We start from the raw sequence: 17,762 nt of genomic DNA, 5'->3' as shown, positions 1-17,762 counted from the left end.
GGCCGAGTTGATGCATATCTCGCTGAGGTGTTCAAATGACGAAACTACACTGGATATGAAGGCCAATGGCCAACATTGATCAAACATTGTGTGAGGCTACGCCTAGAGAGATTCAGTAAACTATGAGGAGCAAGTGCTAAATCACAGGACGATTACAGAACAATGCTAGAGAAGGAGTTGATGTAGGCTTTGGTTCTTCAAGTATGTACAGAACGTGGAAAATGTCAATTCTGGAGAGCCTTTCCAACGCTCAGCAGCACCAGAGTCACGTATAATGTGGTGAAATTGAACGGACTGTAAGATAAATAGGCTGCTGTTATCAATAATAAATCGTCTGGTGTACAACTTTGAATTTTCCTGTTATTTCATTAACTCAAGCCCTATATATCAATTTCTCTATCGCAAAATGGATGTGATCTTTCTTATAAATGCCTCCAGATTACTAAAAAAAGCCTAATATAATAATCTTGGTATTTCTCAACCAAAAACCAGGAATATTCCAAGATGGACAATAGAAAGTGTATCCATTCTATTGTATTCATGAATAACAATTGGTATTATTATCAGCAGACTCGCCAAAAGTAAAACTCATATCAGAGATGTGCGCAGTACCGGCAGACATTAACATCACATTAGATGTTCCCGCTCCATTGAGTAAAACGTCACGGCGCGCACCCGAGCATCCATTATATTGTCACATTGATCAGAACTCTTCTTACTGAACCATTATCTCTCCTATTAGCCTCAATCGAAACCGGTAGACTTGATTCTGGCTGATATATGCTGCAAATTGGCAGGTCCATAGATAGGAACATCCGAACACCAGAAAAACACTTATATTGGAGAGTGTTTAGTTTCTCAGCAGAAGCCCGGAGGGTTGGCCGAGTGGTCTAAGGCGGTAGACTTAAGATCTACTGGACGTTTGTCCGCGCGAGTTCGAACCTTGCACCCTTCAGATTTTTTTTTCAACTTTTTACTTGATTTGTTTTAGTGGGTTATTCAGCCTGCAATAACCCAGGCATGGTATCAGAGCAGTGATGTTCTTCACAATTGGCCATATCGGACAACTCGTGGTATCAAGTAATTGTTGCAAACGTTCGGTGTTCTTATGACCAAATCCATTATTCAATGTTTTCACGACGGATGATGCGTCTTCATGAAGATTATATGTAGTTGCTGCATATATGGACATCCAGGATGCATAAATCTCTTACAAAGGGCCAGGTTTTAGGGAGATGGTGTCGGAGGATGGTCCTGATGCTTTAAAATTCACAAGAGAAAAGTGATATGCTTTGATGTCTGCGATAGTGGAAGCTACACATCGGTTTGCTTGAGTTACATAGACTAAGAAGCTAGATATGCAATTGTAAAACGAACTTAGGGCCTCACACTCAAAGAACTCCTTTTGTAATTATGTTCCAACACAGCCCAGTAGAGTCTTCCAGAGGTGTTAATCCTCATATTCACTGCTTCTAATATCATAGGCACTCAAATGAGGCGAAACACAACCGACCAGAGCTATATCACATATTGTGAAGCTCAAGAGAGCTTTCTGAACCAAGCTAATGGACAAGCTAATCAAAACTCCACCCAAGAATAGTAGACTGGAAATGTCAAGTTTAGACCCATAATCAGCCTGAAGCTTGAGTGAAGATGTTATTTTGATAACAGGTACCAACATGACAAGCGTATAGAACGCCAATCCATGATTAAGGGCCCGCCTGGTTCCCAGAGGCACACCGTGTTCTTTCAACACCTCATCGATGTAAGTTGCCGTGAGGTTTGACTTCTTAGGTTTCAAAGCCAACCTTAAAGAACAAACAAAGATCATGGGAACAACCATGAAGAATGCATCCCTGTTCAGCTGGAGAAGTTCTTGCGCAAAGCAGGAGAAGCACACCAAGGCCATATATGCAAACGTGTCAAACATAGAATTCAAATCATCCAACGTATAGGAGTTTAAATAGTCATTCACAGACTTTTCAATGGTTTTGAGCTTGTGGATTGGAATTGTAACAGCAAACTGGCCCTGCTGTACAACATCATGCTCCCCAGTGAGGAAAGAGTCCAACTTGACCGGCTCATGGTTCAATGTTGACTGTGTTCCAATGCCACTTGGAGGACGGCTACGGAACCCTCCCGATTTCCTGGCCAAATGAGGAGGTCTGTCCACTGTTACCTTGAACGTACGCCCCAGGTGTTTCTCAAATGCTGGTGTAGATGGCTGGAAGCTGGTTATCAACCGTAGTGGCTTACGGGGCTCTCTGTAAAACACCGACTTGAGGTCTTTGTCCATCACAGATAAATAGCTAATTATCAACACTAGCCTGTAGAATGAGGCTGCAAAGCACTAGAGACACTTGTAGATACCTTCGTATCGTGGAGATCGTTAACAGAGATGGATACAATCTCTACAACACTTCAATATAGGGCTAATCTTTACACAAAGACACCCAAACTCGGTGTCCACATTGTATACAAATATTCGATAAAAACACAAAACACAGTGGAGTACAACATTACAAACATAGGTCCTATGCTTCAAACCATGTTGCTTCGATCATTTTCGAGCTCTCTATCCAGGTCGAAGCTAGCGTCGTCGTGCTCTTGCAGTTCGATGTCTTCGTAATCGTCATCATGAGAGCCCGGTGCCTTGTATCCTTTCTTTTGGGTTGTGTAGTTGTTGAAGAACTCTCCAAACTTGCCACTCTTAGTGGCTGATTGGGCACTGCTATCCTCAGCGTTGTCATCAGCCCATGAAACGGTCTTCTTTACAGACGATTTCTTGTTATTGCCTGCCGTCGTTCTCAATATCGAGTTTTTGTTTGGAGCCTTATGGCCTCTGAAGTGCAGAATGATGGCACCAACTATGACAATGAACAGCAAGTAAAGAATGAACGGGAATATGCTCTTGTGCTGTGCAGGTGGGGTAGAGTCATCACCACCACTGTCGTCATTGTCGTCAGCACTCTTGTTACCCTCACTTGGCCATATGAGGGCATTGTTCTGGTAGACAGGTGTTTCCACAAACGTTTCATTTGCAGACTCTATCAGCCTGTAATTTCCAACTATGAGGTCAAACACGCCTCTGGAATCCTCAGGCTTGTCGAAGGGAACCATGTGGGAAGAGTCAAAGATGTCAATGAAAGTCAGGTTTCTACTATGCTTAACAGTACCTGTAGATAAGCCGTTATACCTCCAGTCAAACTCCTCTGCATCGTCATCAAATCCCAAGGCACCGTTCCACGTCATCTTGGAGATCAAATCAAGCACACCGTAGTTGTTACATATGATGTCCTTATCACCGTTGAATAGAACAACGTTCAATTGCTCCAGCAAGCCAGGCAATAGTTCGATACTTGGTTTCGATTCACTATTCTTCAAGTACTTGGACACTTGCCCATCACATTCTCTCCACTCAGCAACGTCATTAGGGTCAAGGTTCAAGGCCTTCACCACAGCTACATCACGTAGCCATTTCTGAACGTTAGGTAAATCTGGTGGCCAATTCATACCACAGCTTGGATACGAGTCTCTCAGTCTTGTGTCGTACATGTTGATACACTGTTCATCCTTTGGCTTAGTCTTGTCCCTTGTTGCGCTCAGGATCTTGGAGAGGATCAGGTCACAACTATTGACGTAGAATTTCTCCTTACCTATGCCATTGTTGACATCGTTTTGGCATTTCTCCTGTTGTTTCAACAGCGATGGTATGAAATCATCATCTGGGTGGATAATCTCAGCATCGAGAAGATATGGGATGTAACTCATGCTCTGAACATTTGGATCTATCCAACCGTTACCAATGAGAAGTCCTTCGAGGTTGAAACCTGAGCCATCCACCTTGTTGGATCTCAGAATCGCATCCGCAATGAAAGGAATATACTGACCAGCATAACTCTCGCCAGCCAAGAAGATCGCGTTGTCTTTATCCTCAGGAAACACCTTGAAATACTCCGTCAAGAACGTTACAAAATCGGCTGCAATTTGGCTCAATTCAGTATCGTAGTTCTTCGTTGTACTGAAGCCAGTCCCACCAGGCTGGTCGACAAATATCAGATCAGCACCCTCATACCACGACCCGGTGTTGATGTTTAGGTTCCCGGAACCGTCCACGCGTAACGGGCCCGTCTCCATAAGCGCACCATCCATAGAAGAACAACCAGGGCCTCCGTTCAACCAAAAGATTGTTCTGTTGAACTCAACATCCTGCTTCTGGAACTTCCAAAAGAAGAGCTTTGTCGAATTTGCAACATCACTTGGGTCCAGTGCAATATGTCCAGCATGCATTACGGGTCTCAGTTCTTCTGGGACGTTGGCCAGGCCTGGTAAGTCAAGGACCTGGTATTTCTGCCCAGGAGTGCTTGGATCACCGCTTCCCTCCTCCTCACCGAGCCCAATTGGAGAGCACAGTGCACAGGTGAGGATATTGACACTTAAAAACAACACCCACGACCACCTCATTTGAAACCTGTTAATGAGAACAGCCCCTTCTTCCTTTCCAAGTGATGGGATTGTTTCATCTATTTTCTTTCTAGGCTGAGCCGAATGTGAAAATTTCGTGAAGATAAGCGGGCGGGCAGCCCACATTTTCCCGTTTTGTTCGCCGTAAAATGTCTTCTCAGCCTGCGTCGCGGAGGGAGCTGGCGGGCGCGTCACTGCCTACGGGACTGATTAGGCAGGCAGGCTGTGGGGCGTAGGCGGAGGACGCAGGCAGAGGACGTAGGCAGAGGACTTAGACAGCAATATTTACAACCCAAACTACCTCACAACAGGCAAACAAAACATTTATATAAACTGAAAACCACATACACACCCACAGAGATTACTAATTAACTCATTGCTCAATTGGCTCAATGTTCCAGATACCTTCAGCGTACTCTTGGATACATCTGTCAGAGGAGAAGAAGCCGGTGTTTGCAACGTTGATGATGGACTTCTTGATCCAAGCCTTTTGGTCCAAGTAGGCCTCGTCAACAAGCTCATGGGCTTGCAAGTACGACTCAAAGTCATCAGAAACCAAGTAGTGATCACCTTGGTACTTGATGGAGTCGATGAGGGTTCTGAACTCGTCACCATTACCGAAGCTGCCATTCTCAATGGCATCAAACACAGCCTCCAACGTCTCTGGGATCTTGTAGCCACTGAAACGGTGCTCGTGTCTAATGTCCTCGACACGCTCAGCCAAGTGACCAAACAAGAAGATGTTGTCCTCTCCACACTCTCTGGTGAGTTCAACGTTGGCACCATCGACGGTACCAATGATCAAACCACCATTCATCACGAACTTCATGTTGGAAGTACCGGATGCCTCTGTACCAGCAGTAGAGATATGCTCAGACAAGTCAGAAGCTGGGATGATAACCTCAGCCTTAGAAACATTGTAGTCTGGGATGAAGACAACCTTCAACAAATCACCGACATCTGGATCGTTGTTGATGGCTTCGGACACGGAGTTGATCAACTTGATGATGAGCTTCGCCATGTAGTAACCTGGAGCAGACTTACCACCAAAGATGCAAACCTTTGGCAAGATCTTTTCACGCTCCTCTGGTGAGGCCTTCTTGATTTGAAGGTAACGAGCAATGACACCAAAGATGTTCAACTGTTGACGTTTGTACTCGTGAATACGCTTAACTTGGATGTCAAACAACACGTCTGGGTTCTTGATCTCGATACCGGTGAGCTTCTTGATCAAAGCAACAAGTCTAATCTTGTTGTCAAGCTTAACCTGAGCCCACTGCTTTTGGAACTCTTCATCATCAGCGTACTGCTCCAATTCCTTCAAGAGGGTCAAGTCCTTCAAGTAATCATCGGAACCAAGCTTGGACTTGATCAAAGCAGCCAAACCTGGGTTGGCCTGTCTCAACCATCTTCTTGGAGTGATACCGTTGGTAACGTTTGTAAACTTGGAGGCACCGTAGATGTTGACAAAGTCCTTGAAGATCGTGGTCTTTAGCAATTCAGAGTGCAATTCAGCAACACCGTTAACCTTGTGAGAACCAATGATAGCCAAGTAAGCCATTCTGATGTTCTTTGCAGAGGCCTCCTCCACAATGGATACACGGGACAAGAGATCACGATCCTTAGGGAACTTCTTCTCAACGTGTTGTAAGAAGAACAAGTTGATGTCATAGATGATCTCCAAATGACGTGGCAACAATCTCTCCATCAATGACACTGGCCATTTCTCCAATGCCTCTTGCATGACGGTATGGTTAGTGTAGCCAAAGGTCTCTGTGACAATTGCCCAGGCCTCATCCCACTCCAAGCCTTCCAAATCAACCAAGACACGCTGCAACTCTGGGATGGCCAAAGTTGGGTGAGTGTCGTTCAATTGAATGGCAATTTGCTCTGGGAACTCAGACCATGGACGCTTAGTCTTCTTGAAACGTCTGACAATGTCGTGCAAAGAAGCACAAACCCAGAAGTATTGTTGTTTCAAACGCAGCTCCTTACCAGAGTCAAAGTTATCGTTTGGATACAACACAGCAGTGATGGACTCAGCAGACTGCTGGCCACGGACAGAGTTTTGGTAATCACCAGAGTTGAATTTGGCAAAGTCGAACTCAGTGGTTGGCTCAGCAGACCATAAACGCAAGTTGTTCACATTCTCGCTCTTATAACCAGGAACTGGGAAGTCGTAGGCGACTGCAATGACACGTTCACCTCCGACCCAGGTGGATTTGACCTTACCATGGGCATCCTTATGGTGTTCAACGTGGCCGTAGAAGTCCACTGGGATCTGAATCTCCTTACGTGGGATCTCCCACGGGTTGGAGAACTTGAGCCAGTAGTCTGGAGTTTCAACCTGGTAACCGTCAATGATCTTCTGAGCAAAGATACCGTACTGATAACGCAAACCGTAGCCCCAGCCTGGGTATTTACCAGTGGACAAGGAATCGATAAAACAGGCCGCAAGACGACCCAAACCACCGTTACCCAGAGCAGCGTCTGGCTCCTGCTCCAGCAAGTCTTCCAGCTTGAACCCGAGCTCATCGACAGAGGCGTCAACCAGCTCTCTGTTATCAGTGTTGATCAGCGCATTGTCTAGCGCCCTGCCCATCAGAAACTCCAACGACAAGTAGTAGACTCTCTTCTGGTCCTTGGTGGTCTGCTTCTGCTGCGTCTTGTTCCAGTTGGTGATCAGGTTGTCTCTCATCGTGTTGGAGGTGGCCTGGTAAGCAGCCAGCTCATCGCAGTTGTAGATGGATCTTGCAAGGGTGGTCTCAACGTGGCGGACAAAGCCCTTCTCGAACCCAGCGTTATCGGTGAAGTTCTCCACGGCAAACTTCTTCCACGTCTCACGGCTCTTCAGCGGAATCACACTGTCAATGGACTTGATCTCCGCAGGAGAGAACCCGGTAAAGCGTCTCACGTGCTTTGGGTGTGGCAGCTCCTCGCCAAAGCCCTCAGCAGAGGTTGGCGAGCCAGGGGTGAAGTTATAGCTAGACATCGGCTTAGTTCAATTGGGCGTTCAGCTAATCGAGTATACTTGGATTGAGCTGCGAATTGAACCTGGGAGTGTGTTCTCTATATAGCAAACGTTTGAAAGAGAAGGGGGAGGAAGGAGCCTACCGTGTTAACTTTTATACAAAAGGGGGTTCATCTCTCTATTTATACAACCTTGCATGTATATCAGGTGGTAAAGTGGCTGCAACAGGCATTTGGGTACATGTACCCAAATTCCCACCTCATTAGACAGAGAGGCCGCCAGAGGGAGAGCCCAAGTTCTTCCTGCCTAGTGGGCAGGGAGTTTAGGCAGAGATCCGTATTAAAAACAACAGCGTCGCGTTTCTGTCGCAGTGGGCTGGGATCTGCCCGGCAAGCTGTGGCGACGCAATCGGGAAGAGAGGGCCATCTCGGCCTCTACGGTGGATTACAGCAACAGCAGCGGGCCAATTGAGACGCCTCAATTGGGCTGTTGGTGGTCTTGGGCTCCAGGCACACGGGCAGCGACACTCTTTCTCTCATGGGCTCTCAAATTCTGTCTCTCTCTCTGGCAGTGTGAATGAATTCCACGTTTCTCTGCACTCAATTCGGAGGAGTGCAGAAACGGATGCTTGGATTGTTCTACGCGCGGGGCGCACCCCAAATGGAACAAGGCAAAAACGTCAAAATTAGGGGGGGGGGGCCGCAGGCCACGTCTGCCTAAGATGTGCTTTCCGTTCTACGGCGGCGGAGGATGGACTGAATGGGGGTTTCTCTAGGGGGCTTCTCTAGGGGGGCTTCTCTAGGGGAGTGGTTCCCTAGGGGAGGCACGTTCTAAACCGACGTAAGCGGAACAGAGCACGGACGGACCAAGCAACCAGGGGACACAGGCTGTATACCAAAGTTCACGAAGAGGATGTGCCAATGGGGCACATCCACCCATTCATGCATGGTGTGGTGTGTAGCATGTACCGATAACCAGGACGGGTACTAAGTTATGGCTTTTATTGCAGACAGGCCGGCAAATGTTGTTCGGAATAAGGGCAGACAGAGACAACCACATCCCGTTTACACAGAGCTGTCGATGGCACGTACACCGTACACATCCCACAGTACGCTGGGGATGTTGTATGCATCCAACGATAACGATCTCTCTCGGAACGGGAAGAGGCGGCGGCGAGGGCAATTGGAGATGTACTAACCTGTGTGTACCGTTTCAGGGGTTAAGGAAGCCAAGGTAAGTTTGCAAAGCTCAAACAGCGTGTTGATACCGGGTCTATCCAGCGTGTTGTGTCGTAGCTGTCAGTGGCCGCAGCGATGCAAAGCCAATTGGTGCAATTTGCAATTGCACACTACGAAGTATCAGGGTAAGAGTCAGATGGTGCCATCCAAACTGTGGGCTTCCTGTTTCAAGGTTTGATGGGTTGCTGTTGTACACCAGGCAGGAATATGTGTATGCACATGGTTGTCTTATCTACGATGGCGTCGTAGTGAGTTGTAGACGAGATGTTCAAGACTCGATCCCAATTGACTGTTCTCTCCATGCCAATTGACTGTTTTCCCCATGCCAAAGGGCCTGTATACAGAGTGTATTAGCTATGATATAGCGAATGTGTAGAGAACACGAGAGGCTTTCCTCGTTCGGAGGAAGTTGCACGAAAAGCGAAAATTGCCCCAAACAGGCAAGGGCGAAAGCGAAAACGAAAACCCACAATGGTTTTCGCGTCGCTTCCCAATGCGGTAATCTAATTAGACGCGCCACGTAAAATTTGTCAAAGGATTTTTCACGTCAACTTTTCTCTCTTTCTCTTCTCTCTTCATCAGCAACTACAGAGAGAAGCAAATAGAACCACGTCCACGATGGCCTCAATGTCAGCTCTTCCAGCGGTGATGATCGATGTGAACTACACCGAGGTCACCAAAACAATTAGCGAATTCCTACAACAGTTCAAGGGCGAGGTGGTTTCTCGAGCTGATGAGATGTTTGATACGAGGGTCCCACCTCTGACCGAGGAAGAGCAGCTGGAGTACGGATACGGTCCCAAATACATGACGATGCTTCAGAGAGTGGCCAATAGAGAGATTTCAACAATATACATAGACTTGGACGACATTGAAGATTTTCAACTCACCTCGGAGGTGAATATCGGTGCGTCACCTTATAAGCGCAAGTCTTTGACTGAGGGTATTCTGGAGAACACTTTCCGCTATATCGAAATGTTCTCCAAAGAGATCGATAAGCTGATGCCAGCACCAACAAAGGCCATCCCAGATAAAGGTGGTGTCATCGATCTCATCCTACAACAGAGACAACAAAGAAACCAGAGACTGCAAGCGGAAAGAAGGGAAGAACTAGAGGCTAATAACTTGATGGGTGATGTCGAGGACGAGGAGGAGAATGGCGAGGCCGAGTTTCCAGCAAATTTAACGCGTCGTTATAACCTGTATTTCAGACCATTGACCAAGATCTCCGGTAAAAGGGCCTACAAACCACTGTCAGTGCGTCAAATCAAGGGCCAGCACGTTGGTAAGCTGGTCACTGTACGTGGTATGATTACAAGAGTCTCAGACGTTAAACCTGCAGTCTTGGTGAATGCATACACATGCGACCAATGTGGTCATGAAGTGTTTCAAGAGGTTACAACTAGAACCTTTAACCCCTTGAATGAATGCATCTCCGAACAATGTCGTAATAACCAATCCAAGGGAAAACTCTTCCCTTCTACACGTGCTTCCAAGTTCAGTCCATTCCAGGAGGTTAAGTTACAAGAGTTGGCCTCACAAGTGCCAGTTTCTCACATTCCAAGAACTTTCACAATTCATGTCAACGGTGACTTGGTTAGATCCATGGATCCAGGTGACGTTGTCGACGTTGCCGGTGTTGTCTTGCCACAGGCATACACTGGCTACCAGGCCCTAAGGGCAGGTTTACTGACGGAGACTTTCCTCGAAGCGCAATGCGTTTATCAACATAAGAAGAAATACGACATGAGTGAAATCAGTGCCTCAATCGATGAAAAGATTAGACTCATTCAAGAACAAGGTGACGTGTATTCCAGATTGGCACGCTCAATTGCTCCAGAGATTTTCGGTCACGATGATGTCAAGAAGGCTTTGCTATTGTTACTTGTTGGTGGTGTCGATAAGAAAATGGGTGATGGTATGAAAATCAGAGGTGATATCAATATCTGTCTAATGGGTGATCCCGGTGTGGCTAAATCGCAATTGTTAAAGACGATCTCCAAGATTAGTCCAAGAGGTGTTTATACAACAGGTCGTGGGTCCTCAGGTGTTGGTTTGACAGCAGCTGTGATGAAAGACCCGGTTACAGATGAAATGGTACTGGAAGGTGGTGCTCTCGTCTTAGCAGATAACGGTATCTGTTGTATCGATGAGTTCGATAAGATGGATGAATCTGATAGAACTGCTATCCATGAGGTTATGGAACAACAAACAATCTCTATTTCCAAAGCAGGTATCAATACTACCTTGAATGCTCGTGCATCTATCCTAGCTGCTGCAAATCCTGTACTTGGACGTTTCAACACAAAGATCTCCCCATTGGACAATATCAATTTACCAGCTGCTCTTCTCTCAAGATTTGATATCTTGTTCTTAATTCTTGACACTCCGTCGCAGGACGACGACGCAAAGCTTGCTGAACACGTTGCCTATGTTCACATGCATAACAAACATCCAGTGATGGATTTCGAGCCCTTTGATCCAACAACGATCAGAGAGTATATAACAAAGGCAAAGATATACAGACCTGTTATTTCTCAAGAGGTTGCAGATTATGTTATTGCATCCTATACAAGAATGAGACAAGAATCGAAGCACAAGGTTAAGAATGATCCACGCATGTCATTTGGCCAGGCTACACCAAGAACACTATTGGGTATATTAAGAATGTCACAGGCTCTTGCTAAGTTGAGATTTGATTCTACAGTTGAAAAGGCCGATGTTGATGAAGCTTTGAGATTGGTTGAGGTTGCGAGATCGTCGTTTACAAGAGATGAAGGGAGAAGAACGGATGAATCATCAACGACAAAGATTTATCAAATCATTCAAACCATGGCCTTGGCTGACGGGGCAAGAAGAACAAGCCTGAATCTCAGTGACGTTAAGAACGCTGTTATTTCCAGGGGTTTCACAGAGCAACAGTTCAGAGAGTGTATCGACGAGTACGAGCATTTGCAAATCTGGTATGTGGTTGACGATGAGACGCTTCAATTGATCAACGGTGGTGAAGAAGATGTCGATGCTGACATAGTTATGGAGTAACCCACTTATATACCTCGGGACCAACTGTATTATAATCATTGCGATTCATGGAATTGTTAATTTCGTTGTACCTGTAGTGCTTGCTGGATCATCCATTGCGTTGGCTGGTTATATGTCTGCTCATACTGTCACTTGGTGCTATTTCCAAAAAAGCCGAGCAAGACACCCAATTGGGGGCGTACAGTTACTGGAGGACACTACAGGACAGTATAAATAATGAGCTTTTCCCAAAGTTTACATATGAACTACTCAATGAATGCTGTATCAGTTGCTGTTCTTCCACAGCTAAATATACCAAAGACTGGAAGTTTCATTGTCAACAAGTCCGGCCGCGTGGTCTAGTGGTATGATACTCGCTTTGGGTGTGAGTGGTCCAGGGTTCAATTCCCTGCTCGGCCCTTGTTTTTTTTCATAACCCAACCCAGGTCACGTGATCAATGGATTACGTCATCAAGAGTTTTTTTGCCCACCCATCATCGACAGTTTGGCTGATCAAATTAACTGGCGGCTTTAATCGAAATACACAAAGTAGGCAAACAACAAAGCCAAACAAAGGAGAACAAATTCCACTTAGAAACAGCAGAAAGAGAGAACAAAGCACTACAAAGTACAATGATCAACGATCCACAGGATTATTACTCCGATGACGACTCCGATGAAGAATTCTGGTGAGTATTTTGCCCTCCGGCTGGCTCGCTAGTTGCACATATATGAGCTCTGTGTGGGATCTCTATAAGATTGGTGTACTAACAGGACGATAGCCCACTCTGTGTGGAGGTGATGGATCTGTCGGATAGAAACTTCAAGCCATGTCCATGTGGGTATCAAATCTGTCAGTTTTGTTACAACAACATCCGTCAGAACCCCGATTTGAACGGGAAGTGTCCAGCCTGTCGTCGTCCGTATGACGATGAATCTGTTGAGTACAAGACGATGTCTCCGGAGGAGTTGAGAAGAGAGCAGAACAAGCAGCTGAAGAAGGAGAAAGAGAAGAAGCAGAGGGAAAAGGAAAAGAAGGAGAATGAACAGATGAACCGCAAGCACCTGGCTGGCATGAGGGTTATCCAGAAGAATCTGGTTTACGTTGTAGGCTTGAACCCTCCGGTGCCACAGGACGAGCTAATACCATTGTTGAAGTCCGATAAATACTTTGGACAGTACGGTAAGGTGTTGAAGGCTGTTATCAATAAGAGAGTTCCCACTGTGGGTCATCACAATCCAAACAGTGGATATGGCATCTATGTGACTTTTTCCAAAAAGGAGGAGGCTGCAAAGTGTATTGCAGCTATTGACGGGACATATCTCGATGGCAGACTGTTGAAAGCAGCCTTTGGTACTACAAAGTACTGCTCCTCCTATTTGCGAGGCCAGGCTTGTCCAAATCCAAACTGTATGTTCTTACACGAGCCAGGTGAAGAGGCAGATTCATACACAAGACAAGATCTGTCCACTAGGCAATCTCTGAGAATGGGAGGTCCTGAACTTCACAGAAATGCACCATTCCCAAGACACCCACCTACGCATTACAATACTTCTAGTGCTGCTGGTAATACCATCTCCGCTACCAACACAAACCATGAGGACACCAACTCTAACTCTTCGAACACTGCGGCCTCCACGCCTACACTGCAGCACCAGTCACTTTCTGGAGCATTACCTTTGCCTGCCACTGTTTCTTGGGCAAATCCTAAGGCACAGGCTACGTCCACATCACCAACAACACCCTCGACGACGTTGGCAAACTCCTCAGCGTTCCCATCATTGGCTGAACGTGCCACTCAACAACAGTTACAACAACAGCAGATTGAACAAAAGAGAAAACAAAAACACCACCACGGTCAACAGAATGAGGATTATCAACCAGAGAATGTTGCCTTTGCATTTTTGGATGAAATTTCTGCTCTTTTGAGTGCTCCACCTCAAATCAACTACCGTTTACGCTCTGGAGTCGTCACAGAGAAGAGCAGTGCATTGCCCCCTTTGTTTGTCTATAACTCTGGTGAAGCTTCCAGCGAAAGCAAAAGAGACGATCTGTTCTCTATGAAGTTGTTGGAGTCTCTTATTTCCAAACCACCACCAGTTGCATTCAATGCATTATTGTCTTCACAAGCAACACCTTACCAAGCACCAATTAATATGAACGCAAATGTCGCCCAGGCCCAAGGTGTGGCTGTCAATACAAAGCAACAACAGCAACAACAGCAGCAGACACAGCAGAACTCTGTGGCACAGGCATTGTTGCAACAACAATTGCTTCAACAACGTGCACTACAACAACAACAGCAGCAGCAGCAGCAACAGCAGCAGCAGCAACATCTACAAGCACATCAACAGGCTCAACAACCATTGCAACCACAACCTCAGTCCAAGACAGCTGCACAACAACTGCTACAAGAACAGTTGTTACAACAAAGCTTGAAAGTGGATCGTTCCTACTCTGCAACACCACCACCTCCGGGCCTCGTTCCAAACCAAACCAGTGAACACGTTGGTGGCACAGCCTCCGAATTGCTCAGCCATTTGATGAATGGCAAGAAGATCAGTGCTTGAAGCGAGTACTCCTTTGTTATTGTAATGTATCAATATGTTTTTATTCCATTATTAGTTGTGTTTTAAACCTCTTATCCGTTCATGATTCCTTGCCAATGTAGCTGGTGGGCCCGTAGGCCGGGCCCCACTAAAAATTGTAGGCTAGTTTTGATTTTTCACGCCAGCTCGGCCGTTTGTTTGTAGCGATGGAGGAGGTAAACAGGAAGCTCGAGGCATCAAAACAAGACACGTCCATCATAGAGAAGGCGTAGACAAATACAGGAGAATGGTTCGTATCTGATGCATCACGTGCTGGACCCGTGGTGACTTTTGTTTGGGGATGATTGCCTTACTAACATACGCTGATGTAGACGGACACTTCGAAGTTTAGACCAGACGTTTCGAAGCTCTTCGAGCCAAGGCCTCCCTTAAAACATCTGGACGATCTTGATTACCCACTGTCGAAGAGAAGAACGTGCCACATTGACGGTATCGGTTCGTATCTTGAGCAGCTGAAGGGGTACACTGCTCCTCAGAAAGCTCCAGCTGAGAACACAGCGGAACAGCAGCTCCAAGAGGCTAAAGAGCACGAGAAGGAGCACAAGATCACCGAGAACATACGTAAACTTGATGACGAGTTCCAGAAATGGAAGCCCGATGAGGATCCTAATATCAAGGGAGATCCATTCAAGACCGTTTTCGTTGCACGGTTGGACTACAGCATCACTGAGGTCGATTTACAGCGAGAGTTCACCAAGTTTGGTGAAGTTGAGAGGGTCAGAATCGTTAGGGATAAAACCGATGGTAAGTCAAGGGGCTATGCCTTTGTCGTGTTCTCTGATGAACACGGTGCGCGTGCTGCTTACAAGGAAGGTAATGGCATGAAGCTTGGGGATCGAACCATTTTGACGGATGTTGAGAGGGCAAGGACCAACAAGAACTGGGTTCCTAGAAGACTTGGAGGCGGACTCGGGGGACGCCACTACCTTCTGAAGCAGAAGCAGAGAGAAGAGTCCGAGAGAAAGAAGGCTGAGATGTATGCTAGTAAGATGAAAGCACCACCTAGGTTTGCTGGTAGAGGACGTGGTGGTGGCAGCAGTGGTGTTCACGAGAGACCAAAGTATGAACCGAGAGGTGGTGATAGAGCCCATGACTCTAGAGGGCACTCAGATCGGGGCTACGAGCCAAGATCGTCGAGACCGTATGCTGACAGTAGACATGAACGGTCGTATGAGTCCAGAAATGAGCGGTCGTATGAGTCAAGAAACGAGAGATCAATTGGTTATAGATCATCACAGGATAGATACAGCTCGAGGTCCGAGAGAAGTGACTACAGAGACAGAGATAGGTATAAGTACCAGAGATAGCCATATAGTAAGCATTGAAACCAGCTTCCCGTGTAGCTGAGAAGGAGCTCAACCGTAGCGTTGCCCCGAGACATCGGCAAGCAACAGCTCATCGCCTGGAAAAAAATTCGTGAGGGAAGAAGCTTGCCTCGACACCTACAAAAGAAGCCTATCTTGCTGCTTGAGCTATACACGGCAGAAGGGATGACTGAGGATACGACCAAGCTCAACACGTCGAAGCTTGGAACCAAGGAATAGTGGGTATCTGTACAGTGTTTTCAGCGTAACGTGGAACTAACTAATTGGCCAGCTGGGATAACTTCTATGCTCTTGAGAAGGACAATTTTGAGTCGAATCCAGATGACACTGGCGAGTGTTGGTTCTCAGACTCGAATGCAGAGGAGAAGATGGTTGAGTTCCTCTTTGATAACCTGAATGAATACGCGATCCATGACCAGAGCTCCATGGTTGACATTGGTACTGGTAACGGGCATCTTCTATTCACGCTGAGAGAGGAAGGGTTCAAGGGACAGCTTCTTGGAATAGACTACTCTGAGAAGTCTGTGGAATTCGCCAGAAGCATAGCAGAGGAGAATGACGTTGATGTTGAGTTCGAGGTTGTCGACATCTTTTCAGAGTCATGGGACCCTAAGGTGGTGGACGTTGTTCTCGATAAGGGGACATTGGATGCTATTGCACTGAGTGGCTTACAGTACAACGACAAGCCCGTTGTGGAGATCTATCCCCATGCCATTGATAAGTTGATGACAAAGGGGTCTGTATTTCTCATAACGTCTTGTAACTTCACAGAGAAGGAACTGGAATCCATAATCTTACAGAATAAGTCGTTAAAACTTTGGAAAAAGGTTGACTATCCAAGCTTCCAATTCGGTGGTGTTAAAGGTTCTACAATATGTACCCTGGCATTCGTCAAACAATCCTGAACATCATACATTAGGTATCAGCTTATGTAAAGAATCAAATAGCTCCTGTGTAGTTTCAACTTTCCCAGTTTTTACAGCGTATTGGACAGGTTTATCATTCTCCACAGAGGTGAATCTGATGAACTTTTCACTCTGTAACGACGAAGGCATGCCTTTCACAATTTGTAAGCCAGGCACCAATGCAACATTCAGAATAACCTTTAGGAGACCGTTCGATCTCATGATGATTCTCGACGAGTGCTTGTCACTCTTATTGACGTGGACGTTACCACGACCACGTTCTTTCCAGCCTTGTTTAACATCTGTCAGGTCCAGTGCGTATAGCTTTGCAGTACAGGTGAATACCTGTTCTTCATCCTCCTCTCCAGATTTAACCAGGGTCTTTTCGAGGTCCACTTGCTTGTAAAGATTAGCAGACGTTGACGTCTGTGCACCTGCCTCTGGTGAATTCTCTTTAGTATCTTTATCGTCAGAGGCGGTGTCGAAGATGGACTTTTTACCAATAGCATTTTGGAAAGCGTTACCGAAGCTTGAGCTGGAGCCGAAAACTGGGAATGAATCCTTTACCGTCGAGGACTCTTCCTTTGATTCAAAGATGGACTTCTCCTTGTTGACCATGGAGAATGCGTTGGCACCGAATGGAGTTGTAGAGCCAAAGACGAATTTTGGTTTGTCTTCAGGTTTGTCTTCAGGTTTATCCTCAGGTTTATCCTCAGGTTTATCCTCAGGTTTGTCCTCAGGTTTGTCCTCAGTTTCACCCTCTGATATTTTCTCAATTGGGGCCTCGTCAGCACCCTTCACATCTTGTTTGTCCGCATTGGACACTTCAGCATTGGACACTTCAGCACTGTCTTTTGGGGCAGCTTCCCCGTCATCATTGCTGTTCTCAGACTCAGCCACCCTCTTCGCAGTGTCTGCCGTGCTCTTGCTCTTCACTTCCTCGTCATCGTCACCGCCCTTCTCATCTGGAAGAACTTTCAGCTGTTTGGCATCCCTCTCATCAGCATCGACAGAGGCCTCACCCTCCTCAAAGTCATCCCTCGTACGCTTTCTCGTCAAGGTAGAGCTCGAAGACTCCACAGCACCTTCAGAGCTCGTCACCGGCGTATCCACTGGCTCTTCTCTCGGCATATTTTCTTCCTGTCTCTAAGCAGAAACACCAGAAGCTCATCCAACATCGTAGTGGACAGAAGAGCAAAACGCTAACATCCAGAGTAGAAATGTCCGG

The 17,762-nt window shown here is 46.4% G+C and overlaps 8 protein-coding genes and 2 non-coding genes across 10 annotated transcripts; 6 read left to right on the top strand and 4 right to left on the bottom strand.

Moving 5' to 3' along the window:
- The first annotated feature begins 871 nt into the window (after nucleotides 1-871).
- On the top strand, nucleotides 872-955 carry CYBJADRAFT_t95. The gene has a single exon. It is a non-coding gene; the product is annotated as a tRNA-Leu (tRNA).
- A 366-nt stretch (nucleotides 956-1,321) lies between these two features.
- Nucleotides 1,322-2,419, bottom strand: CYBJADRAFT_88303 (uncharacterized protein). The gene has a single exon (XM_020217992.1). It carries the CDS (start codon nucleotides 2,294-2,296, stop codon nucleotides 1,451-1,453), a length of 846 nt encoding a protein of 281 aa, XP_020070738.1. The 5' UTR covers nucleotides 2,297-2,419; the 3' UTR covers nucleotides 1,322-1,450.
- A 623-nt stretch (nucleotides 2,420-3,042) lies between these two features.
- On the bottom strand, nucleotides 3,043-4,464 carry KEX1 (serine-type carboxypeptidase; the record flags this gene model as incomplete). The annotated part of the gene is made up of 1 exon (XM_020212688.1): nucleotides 3,043-4,464. A coding segment is annotated over one exon (1,422 nt), but the record flags the coding sequence as incomplete, so codon positions are not given.
- Nucleotides 4,465-4,677: 213 nt separating this feature from the next.
- Nucleotides 4,678-7,713, bottom strand: GPH1 (glycogen phosphorylase). Its single transcript, XM_020215044.1, has one exon. The coding sequence runs from the start codon at nucleotides 7,454-7,456 to the stop codon at nucleotides 4,838-4,840; it is 2,619 nt and encodes an 872-aa protein (XP_020070736.1). The 5' UTR covers nucleotides 7,457-7,713; the 3' UTR covers nucleotides 4,678-4,837.
- Nucleotides 7,714-9,309: 1,596 nt separating this feature from the next.
- On the top strand, nucleotides 9,310-11,767 carry MCM7 (DNA replication licensing factor MCM7). The gene has a single exon (XM_020215043.1). It carries the CDS (start codon nucleotides 9,322-9,324, stop codon nucleotides 11,713-11,715), a length of 2,394 nt encoding a protein of 797 aa, XP_020070735.1. The 5' UTR covers nucleotides 9,310-9,321; the 3' UTR covers nucleotides 11,716-11,767.
- Nucleotides 11,768-12,042: 275 nt separating this feature from the next.
- On the top strand, nucleotides 12,043-12,114 carry CYBJADRAFT_t96. Its single transcript has one exon. It is a non-coding gene; the product is annotated as a tRNA-Pro (tRNA).
- A 218-nt stretch (nucleotides 12,115-12,332) lies between these two features.
- On the top strand, nucleotides 12,333-14,345 carry CYBJADRAFT_167710 (CCR4-NOT core ubiquitin-protein ligase subunit MOT2). Its single transcript, XM_020215042.1, has one exon. It carries the CDS (start codon nucleotides 12,496-12,498, stop codon nucleotides 14,263-14,265), a length of 1,770 nt encoding a protein of 589 aa, XP_020070734.1. The 5' UTR covers nucleotides 12,333-12,495; the 3' UTR covers nucleotides 14,266-14,345.
- Nucleotides 14,346-14,464: 119 nt separating this feature from the next.
- SNP1 (U1 snRNP complex subunit SNP1) lies at nucleotides 14,465-15,634 on the top strand. Its single transcript, XM_020215041.1, has 2 exons — nucleotides 14,465-14,533; nucleotides 14,616-15,634. The coding sequence occupies exons 1-2, from the start codon at nucleotides 14,531-14,533 to the stop codon at nucleotides 15,609-15,611; spliced, it is 999 nt and encodes a 332-aa protein (XP_020070733.1). The 5' UTR covers nucleotides 14,465-14,530; the 3' UTR covers nucleotides 15,612-15,634.
- Nucleotides 15,635-15,794: 160 nt separating this feature from the next.
- EFM4 (Efm4p) lies at nucleotides 15,795-16,534 on the top strand (the record flags this gene model as incomplete). The annotated part of the gene is made up of 2 exons (XM_020212692.1): nucleotides 15,795-15,847; nucleotides 15,901-16,534. The coding sequence occupies 2 exons, from the start codon at nucleotides 15,795-15,797 to the stop codon at nucleotides 16,532-16,534; spliced, it is 687 nt and encodes a 228-aa protein (XP_020070732.1).
- Nucleotides 16,479-17,695, bottom strand: YRB2 (Yrb2p). Its single transcript, XM_020215040.1, has one exon. The coding sequence runs from the start codon at nucleotides 17,663-17,665 to the stop codon at nucleotides 16,538-16,540; it is 1,128 nt and encodes a 375-aa protein (XP_020070731.1). The 5' UTR covers nucleotides 17,666-17,695; the 3' UTR covers nucleotides 16,479-16,537.
- Between the last annotated feature and the right edge of the window lie 67 nt (nucleotides 17,696-17,762).

Source organism: Cyberlindnera jadinii (assembly GCF_001661405.1).
Source record: "Cyberlindnera jadinii NRRL Y-1542 unplaced genomic scaffold CYBJAscaffold_6, whole genome shotgun sequence".
Taxonomy (NCBI): domain Eukaryota; kingdom Fungi; phylum Ascomycota; class Saccharomycetes; order Phaffomycetales; family Wickerhamomycetaceae; genus Williopsis; species Williopsis jadinii.
This window is presented reverse-complemented; position numbering and strand designations above follow the sequence as displayed.